Source organism: Cupressus sempervirens, chromosome 6 (assembly GCF_028749045.1).
Source record: "Cupressus sempervirens isolate cs-2001-9-10 chromosome 6, ASM2874904v1, whole genome shotgun sequence".
Classification (NCBI taxonomy): Eukaryota; Viridiplantae; Streptophyta; class Pinopsida; order Cupressales; family Cupressaceae; genus Cupressus; species Cupressus sempervirens.
Window position 1 is genome coordinate 94,688,169 of NC_143123.1, and position 10,060 is coordinate 94,698,228.

Below are 10,060 nucleotides of genomic sequence, written 5' to 3' on the forward strand. Positions count from 1 at the left end.
GTGAGTCTTGGTTCAGTCTTTCATGCTCTAATTGATCTTACTTTGCTATAAAAATAGCCATATTAATGATAGAAATGAATTAGAATTGACCGAAAAAAGATTTAAGTACCAACTTAAGCCATTCATAACCCTTCAGATTGAAGTAATCAAATTTGAACTCTAATCTTCTTATTGACCACTCTTAGTTGTTGTATGGATTAAGATGTTATTATAGTATCTAAAGAAATTCACTGATCATTTAATTTATTTAGAAGAAAAAAGCAAACCGACCAATTAATTACTCATATCCAAAGATAACAAACGACGAGAGGTCTGAAAAACAAACATCACTTAAACCGGCACACCTGAAAACCAACCACTAGAATGAAGTTGAATCAACTTCACTGACAAACTCCACGACACACACGCAATGATTAAAATTATTACTACAGAGAAGCGAGCTCTTCCAGATTCTTAGTCCTGCCAGTGAGAATAGAACCCCAAAGGGCCTCAATATCCTCTTTGGAACGACCAGCGATGGGGTTAATCTGGAATGACCATTTCAGCAAACAGTTGTCATGCTCCCCTGTTTCTGAGAGTTGAATGGTACCCTCATACCCCATAAAGCTCTGCAAGTTTGTGTCAGTCACGCGAACGGTAGAAGAATGTTCAGTATCGTCCTCAGCGATGAGCTCCTCTATGAAAAAATACTCGTTACTCCACTCATCGGATGGAAAGCTTACTACACAGTGCCGCAGAGAGCCAATCCCCTGTTCAGGCGCTCCTTCCACTCTTTCGCACGATTTCATGCCCGGAAACCACTTCTTTAGGTCGTAGTAATCCCTTGTTATCTTCCATACGAACTCCAGTGGAGCCTTGACATTGCTTTCTACACAGCCCTGCCATTTGGAGCTCGCCATTTTTTACCCAAATGCGGATTGTGGGACAATTAATGGTTGGAAACAGACATTTATGAGGAATCTAAATGGCTGGTTTAGCCTGCGCTTAACCCAATATGCGGCACATGTTTGACTCTGATACAATTGTTCTCTTCAACGGTGATTATTTTATTTTATTTTAGACGTTTTCCTTGACTCTTACCTTGGCATTGTTATTATATTCTGATGCCGCACCTGCTTAGACTACGTGTTGGTTTGATTCTGATGCAATGTTTTAAATATCAACTTCTTTAATGGTGCCTTGCTTTGTTATTTGTTTGCCTCTTTGGTTTTTTTGGCCCTTATGCAATGTTTTCTTCACCTTTGACTTTCTTTTAAATTTTATTAGAGGAGAGGACCCAGTGCTTGAGTGCGTACCAATAGTTGTGATAGTAGTTGTTAACTTAATACCCACACTTGTTGATTTAACAACCAACATTTTTGAAAAGATTGTACCAATAGATGTGACTTTAAAGTTGTTCTTGTTAATGATAATTACCCATAAGTGAATGAAAAGTATCCCTTTTCCCAAAAAACAACCAATAGTGTGATGCCACATCAGCTACACAACTATGGGGGTCTCCAATGCACTATGATTGGTCTCACTTTTTTTTTGGGTTGTTTTGGACACGTTGACAAAAATTATGCTGATGTGGCATCATATTTGATGATGTGGCTCTGAAACCTTAATTATAAGCAGGGGACTTGCCAAGTAAGCTACTACCAAAAAATGAGAGTGATTTAAAATTTCCACATAAGATTTTGAGCAGCGCAAATTTAGGGTGGACAACTACTGGGTCCTCTCCCCTATGAACCTTCCAATGGCGCACATGTGACCTGAGAGAAGTTCAAACACGCATTCAACCATTCAGAGCATTTTGTCAAACAATTGCATTTAATTTTGTCAGTCGTTATTGTCTTTCATCAGCCATGACCTTGGCTTCTGCAGAGCCCAGCTGCCATTTTAACCCCGCAAACATGAAGAGGACTAAACAAATGCGGTTTGTGTGATATTTTGGACATGCAATTCCACTTTGAGAATAACAAATTCAAAATAACAAATGTAAGCATAAAAAATCTAGAATAGCAGATGTCTATTCTCAATTCCTATTCTCAATTCCTATTACAAGCCCTAAATTAACTAGAAGGATTTGTTTCTACTATTCTCAATTTCTAATACAGACCCTAAATTAACTAGGAGGATTTGTTTCTACTTGGGATGTTAAAAAATAAATACACAGTCAAAATGGAAAGTTAGTTTTTTTTAGTTTTTTTTATAGAGGTCATTAAGGAGAAAAAAATAGTTATGGGATTAGTGAACGTACAATTTGATTTGTAGTGGGCTCGTTGACAAAAGCTACTTATACTTACATCAGATAGAAATCTCCAAATTACATATAATTGTTTGTGAGAAATGTTTTTATTATCATCACATCTTTGGTTAATTGATCACCTTTGGTTAATTGATCACATGATCACGGAGTGACTCTTTTATTTGAAAAGATAGATCATGTATTGTCATATAGATTTTTTAAAAATACACGAGTACAACTTGAGCAGTATAATCTCTAATTTTCATTAAAAAAAATGCACATATTAAAATGAAAAAGAACACCACAAATATTTAATAAAAGAATGTGTGTACTCTTCATTACATCATACATACAAAGATTCAATTGTGATTTTTTTTTTTTTTTATATAGATTTTATAGAATGTATGTTTTGCATCTTTAAAAATCTATATACAAAATAAATAAATAAAAATTTAAATTTTTTTTCAATATTATTTATAAATATAAGTTTATTTATAGTAATCAATTAAAGTTTATTTATATTTTATTTTAGTTTTTCTAAAATAGTTGTATCATAATTTAGGAAAAATAATATTGAATAAAAAATTAAATTTTTGAAAATTGCATTGAAACAATTTTGTTGAAAAAGATAATACATATAATATCAATATAATTAATAATTTCACCTTGGTGTATAATAGGTATTTGAAAGGTGTAAAAAGTCAACTAATATGTATATGTAGTACAAGAGTTCAATTGGTAGGCCATTCAAAAATGATGATGCAATGGGATTAAATTAACTATGTAATAATTCATAGTGATCCAACCATTATTAAAATAAAACTTCTAATTGGAGAAGATAGATTCAATAGGCTAATATTATGTTTGTTGTTGTGTGTGTGTGTGTGTGTGTGTGTGTGTGAGAGAGAGAGAGAGAGAGAGAGAGAGAGAGGTGGGGGAGTTGAAAAAACAACTGTGCGGGAGGAAGCGATCAACATGTATAGAGAGGGGGAGATGTAGATAGAGGTAAATGTAAAAGGATGAGAGGAATAGGGAAATAGATAGATAGATAAAGATGTCGATAGAAAGAGATAAAGAGTGAGAATGAAATGAGAGGGGGAGAGATGAGGAGGAGAGGACTATGTAGCTTGGCCAAATAGTTTGACACATTTTTTAAGAAATTTTAGGAAGATGATCTAAGTGAGATCTTAAGTCAAAATTTGCTTACAATATTTACATTGAGCACCTCTAGGACTAGATTGCCCAACCATGTAGTCTTAATTTTTTAGGCTTGACTTTTTGGTGATAGGTTCCTTCCTTATTCTTTTTTCCATATCTACAGTCATATTTTGCATATCTAATTTGTAGCTTTTTTTGTTGATTATTGTCAAATTTATGTCCCTTTATCTTATTTCTCATATATAATAATCCATTCAATTATTTTATCAAATTAAAAGAAAAAGAATAATTCAACCATCTTGTTTAGATCTCTTAATACTTTAACCCATATGTTATGTGTTCTATTCAATTGATTTCCTTATTCCATGTGCCTAGTACTCATTTATCCCCATGTGTTTTTGAATTATGTTATTCTACACATTGTAGATGCACAACACTTGTCATATATGAAGATGTTTCTATAAAATTCTCCTAACTAGTACTTCATTTTTATGTTCATGTTAAATTTTCAATACTTATCAATGATTCATTTATTGATCCATATTCACCTTATGATATATAACATACAATTCTGATGCTTTCACATTGTTTTCAAAATTATCTCATATATTTTTCATGCTTGGATCCTTATCATGTCTTTATCTTATAATTAAATGTTTTTGTTGATCACAATCACTTATATTTTAGGTCACCATATATTATGATTTCTCACATCTAACTTGTCGAGCTTTGTCATTGATTGCCCAAATTTAGGCAACCACAAGGCGTGATGCCTTCTCCATGATATATGTTAGACTACATGATACCATCTTAATTTAATTGTTTGTGTTCTAGTACAAACATCATTGTCATGTATCTTTTTCCCACTTTTCCTCTTCCTTGCATATGTTAGATGCACCTAATTAAGAGGGCATATATTGTTGACAATACTTTTCATCATGGAGAGTATAGATAACTATATAAATATGTATCATTACATTTAAACTAGAAGATTATTTTGGAACTTTTTTTCTCATTACCCACACAATTTGGAGTCATAATGCATGTTCACATCATTCGCTAGAGTTTCTCCTAACCAAGTTCTAAAAGAGTAAAATTTTATATCTCAAATCTTCTCACTTTTCATAGATAGAGTCCAATCTTCAAAAAAAAATTTACTATTATAGTATATATTGTAATTAATTGAACTATTTGTACATATAAAAAAAATCCAAATGTTGATAAAAATATATACCAATACTTGAACACATGAAAACTTACAAATGTTATAGAAAAAATAAATAACTTTTTGTTTCAAATAAAAATTAAAATATCATAGCTATTTCATATATGTGCATCACTCAAAACATAATATGCTCAATTTCAAGGAAGAGAAAGCCTTCACTATTTCAAAGTCCAACAATCACATTCTTTGCTTGAACAAGAACAGCAGGAGCCTCATATACAACAAATTGAGAGCCATCTTGTGGAATCTAATTGTCATGCTGAAGTATCATTTCAGCCTTCAACTGAGCCGTATGGCAAAAAATGTTTTTAATGTGAAGATAGTTTAAAGGCTAGTGGATATTTTTGATATCTGGGCAATAAGATACTACTCAAGGATGTATGCAATCTTGTGACTCATCTGTCAGGTCACTTGCCATCAAGTAGAAGGGGTAAGTTGAAGTTGTCGTTATGGAAGCATATCAAGCTTTTGCTGCAAGATAATTGGCAAAGCTTCAGCTGAGAAGGGAATTTCTTGGAAATCAAATTTCACTAGATATGGTTGAACATCTAATCAATGATCCTGAATCTTAACATTTATTTCCTCTCCAACTAGCTATAATTCTATGTAGTCCCAGGTGCATTAGTGCAATGTTCCCTACAAACAAAATAAGGAATAGAACCAACTCTAAAATGTCACTGTGGATTCTTGAAAAGGAATTCTCTGACAATGTGGAAAAACTAGCTCAAGAAAGTGCTTTTTAATGCTAGTTGTAGAATTGTTATACCATATATGCTTTACACCTTGCAATAGCATACTTTTGATCATCATTTCTCCAAATCAAGGGCTTTCCATGTAGATATATATGGCAGATGGTCTTATGAAATATCACAAACAAAAACATGGCTTGGTCATCCAAGTGCTAAACAGAGTTCATTTGGAGAGTGTAAAGGACAACTAATCATATTAAGATCATGGGGAATTTGAGGCCAAAATTTTTGAAAATTTTGTAAACATAAACATGGTAAGAACATGGACAAAGATATTTATAGCTATACAACTCAAATAATGGCTTTGGCCTCCAAGCTGGTCGATCTATTGCATCTATACAATGTTGCACCTCGAGAATATACTCCACTTTCAGCATGATAGGACTAGGCAATACTCTATCAAATAGGAGCCATAATGCATGTATTTATCGATTAATTGTAGCGAAGATATTGCAACTCAGTATGCACACCATTTTAATTATGAAAGAATTGACCACTCTATAGTCACAAAAGGTATGCCAAGTCATGACATGAGGGATATAGGCTTAAGTAGAAAGGAATTGGACCTCAAAACATAACAAAATACAAGAGATTAGCAAAAGATAGTCAAATGAATAGACATGAAGAAGCAAAGTATAACAATTCATCATGTGGCTTCCAATGGAGATAGTGATCAATGTCAAGACAGCTAAAGGAAGGAACAGATAGGAAAATTTATAATTGCTACAATCTAATGAAAGACATGAGCTTCCTGAGGCATCACAAGGATATGAGGCTATACATCTATGTGTCAGTGTTGAGAATACTATGCAAGAATGTGTACCCATACCCTTTAATGCAAGCTGATAGCTCCATTCCTTATCAATATGGCAGAACAAGCATAGGTTAAGTAGAAGCAGACATTTGATGGAACTCGTGGGTGGAATAATTGGCATATAGGAAGCACATTCACATTCACTGCTATCTATAGGAAAGGCCATGCATGCCCACCAGATATGTATTAAGCCATAACAAAGTTTTTAAAAGCCATGACAACATTAGTGGTTAGTGTAAATTTGTTCAGGCTGCAGTGAACAAGTATAATTTGTGTAGGCTTGGTGTACTCATTGAAATAGCAACTGAACAGGAGTCAGCAATTGTAACAGTGAAAAGAAGGTGATGATTCATGCAAGAAGATGTTAAAAATACACAAAAAAGTAATGTTTGAGTTCAAAGATAGTAGACATGTGAGTCTGGTTAATCATTCACATGAATTATAAAAACCAAAGGCGTACATCAAATAAATAGTTGTAAAAAAATTGCGAAAAAGTTTAAACATTGAGTGACTACCAAAGGGGGGTCATTACAATCTACATCGTAAACACATAACACTTAAACACATAACAAAAGAGAGAAAAAGAGGGATTTGTGTACTAGTAGATGGTACAACAGTTGATGCCTGTAAGCTGCGTTTTGTCGACTTAGCAGTCGAAAAGATATTTGTGGTTGTCTTGGATGGAGGCAGCATCGTCATAGGATCTGAAGCTGAAGAATAAAATTGTTAGAGCATGCATAAATATAGAACGCATGGACTAGCATGGACAAGATTGTTAGAGCATTAAAAAAAAGGATTGTTCGAGCATGTATTGTCAATGATTATGATAATTCCTATATATATTCAGAGGAAAACACAAGTGGGGAATGGAACATGTGATCTACCTGAACCACCTGTAGCACCCTCATCATGTGAATGGGGCTCGAAATCACGCAAAAAACTCTGTAAAGACAATGCATCCATATTTTAATTAATGCCATAAAAGAGCATAACATAAAAACCATTATTGAACTCTTGTTATAATTAAAAATTTCATTAATACTTACTTTTAAGGTTTCAGAGGTGTGCAACAATTCAAATGCCCTATCTTTTATTTCCTAAGTAGTAGGCTTAATGGTTTCCAAATGTATAATTTCTTTACCAATTTTCTTTAGCAACTTTTTAATCGAACCGATCGAGTCATCGATCTCTACTAAATCAATATAAACAGGGTCCTCCTTAGGGGCGGGCTGCTGAGGGACTGCAGGTTCCTTTCCCTCCCTCCGACCATTTGCCCTCTGTGACAACAATAGTATTAGTATTATCAAAATTACACCAAAACAATGAAGAAAACAACATTAAAAAAATAACATTTTTCTTCTATCTAGTTTGCACAATTACAATGAGTTTTACCTGCTCATGTGTAGATGAGCCGAGAACATCGCCAGCATCCCCTCTGGGCAGTTGCTCCATATTGTGCCCCTGTGTCAAAGATCAAGTATAAAAATGTTAGCCAAAAATTTATTGACTAAATGGTATGTTGGAGTACTCATTGATTAGAAGTTGGTTTAATAGTATGTACTACCCCCATCATAGTAGTCTCATTTGTATCTATGTGGTTCAAATTGTAATCAATAAGAAGCTCTTCCCCTGCACGTATTGATTTTATCGCATAGATGAATACACAATTTCCCTCACACTCCTCAAATATGTAATTGGGTTACTTTATAGTTGACCTAGGTCGTGTACTATTTATAAACCCACAATATTCCTTGTTGCTTTTGGCCTTCCATCAATGTATATAGCCACACTTTTACTTTGATTATTGTCTAGATGTTGTATATAATTTTTCGAGAGGGCATACCTACACATACTTTTTTTATATTGAACACTATGCATCCAACTTTTGTAATCGTAACATGGTCCAACATACTCCATCAATTCAGAAACTTTTTTGTAAGACACCTTTATGCCATCCATAGAAAATAGGCCCAAACCATGTAATGATGATGGTTCTATTGGATATATCCTCTCGTTAACACAAAAATCAGTGTTTATTGGAGGAAGTTCCTTGGGTACCCAATGTTTCTGTAGATGTTGGTACCTCAAGGGCACCTCAATGTCGCCTTCTGTCTCATCATCATAAGAACATGACCCCCCTTGAGTAAGGAAAAATTTTATGCATTTATTGAATTTCTTTCTAGTCCTTTGACCTCTAGTTAATCTCCCTATTCTAGATAAACTGCATGTCTCACTTTCCTCTTCTATTCCTATATTTCCCTCACTCAAGGAAGACACTTCTGAAAAATACCTATTCGTTGGTACCTGCAAATGGGAGAGATCTTAGAAGACATCAATCTTACTATTGATAAGTATATTAAATAGACTGTCTATAAGGAGTATTGACTTATACATGTCGATCCATGAGACTATGCGGGATGCTCCTGAAAGGGGTTCAATTTCCTACAAATGTAATTCAATTATCATGAGCATAATCACATCATAATCATAATCACATCCATCATAAGCATCACATAAAAATTAAAAACATTAAAAGGTACACAATATAACACTTAAATTAGGCACACATTATAAGCCTACTAGGAAAGTAGGCGTAGTGAAGGGCTAAGCACTTATATTATGTTTTCCCTATGAATTTTATTCTAGGTACAACTCTCTTTTATAGATATTTAATGAATTCCCTTTTCTAAACTAAACACTTACAAATGTTTTTGACCTGAAAGAAAATAAGGCTCAATACATTCACGCATCAATATGTGTTTTAAATAGTTTTATTTAATTAATTTAGATTAATAGTTAATTTAGATTAGCAGTATTCTATTTCTAGTTGAAACTTGTAGCTTTTAAATAGATAATGAATAAACTGTGTAAAAATATAAGACAAATATATTTCTATCAAGAAATGAATATTAAATAGATTAAGGATTGATAGCATACCTCTAAATTTCATCATCATCATCCTCATCATCATCATCATCATCATCATCATCATCATCATCATCATCCTCGCCATCATACTCGTCATCATCGTCGTCATCATCATCAACATCATCATCATCAACATCAACATCATCAACATCAACATCATCTTCATTATCATCATCAGTAGCAGCATCTACATCATCTTCTACTTCTTTGGTATCTTCTTCTTCCATCGCATTATACTTTATTGTCCTTCCTCTCGGTTCATGTCTAACAACAAATGACCAACCCGATTTATGTGGAACCTCTAAGTAAAATACCTGCTCACATTGGCTTGGAAGAACATAGGGCTCAACCCCAACTAGCTCAAACAACCTTGTATTACCCATTGTAAATCCATTATCATGTTCAATAACAGTTCTATCAGGATCATTTGGATTAAGTCATAGCCTGTACCATTTGACAACGAAGAGTACTAATTTGAAGGAACTAAAGTCGCAGTCAAGTATATCATCCAAAATGCCATAGTATCAATTTTTAGATTCTCGAGGATGTAAGTCATTTCTAGATGAAATATTAGTCACTTGAAAGACTGCAGTTATTCCTGAATCACAAGTTTTCTTCATGTAATCCAACACTTTGATGCAAAATTTCTGACCATTACAGAACATAGCCTTGTGGTGTTTAACCTACAATAATATGTGAAACATGTCAAAATTATTGTATCATGAGTTGATAAACATACGGACGATTAATAAATTTGTACATACCTTGTAATCTCTTAAACCACATGCTAAATCTATTTCCCTTTGCGTAACACTGGAATCTCCATTACGATGAGCTTCTTTAACCAATGAAGATACACCTTCCCATGTTAATGTTCGACCAGAATGTTGACATCATTCAATCCATACAGTCATCCAATCCAAATTGTTTGCAATATACAAATGTAGTGCATCCCA

General features: G+C 33.6%; 1 protein-coding gene across 1 annotated transcript; it reads right to left on the reverse strand.

Annotated features, from left to right (window-relative positions):
* Nucleotides 1-258: 258 nt before the first annotated feature.
* Nucleotides 259-956, reverse strand: LOC149551384 (lachrymatory-factor synthase-like). Its single transcript, XM_089786893.1, has one exon. It carries the CDS (start codon nt 897-899, stop codon nt 426-428), a length of 474 nt encoding a protein of 157 aa, XP_089643019.1. The 5' UTR covers nt 900-956; the 3' UTR covers nt 259-425.
* Nucleotides 957-10,060: the final 9,104 nt, after the last annotated feature.

Excerpts from the sequence above, each read along its gene's own strand:
- LOC149551384 (XM_089786893.1), bottom strand. The coding sequence starts at position 899 with ATGGCGAGCTCCAAATGGCAGGGCTGTGTAGAAAGCAATGTCAAGGCT.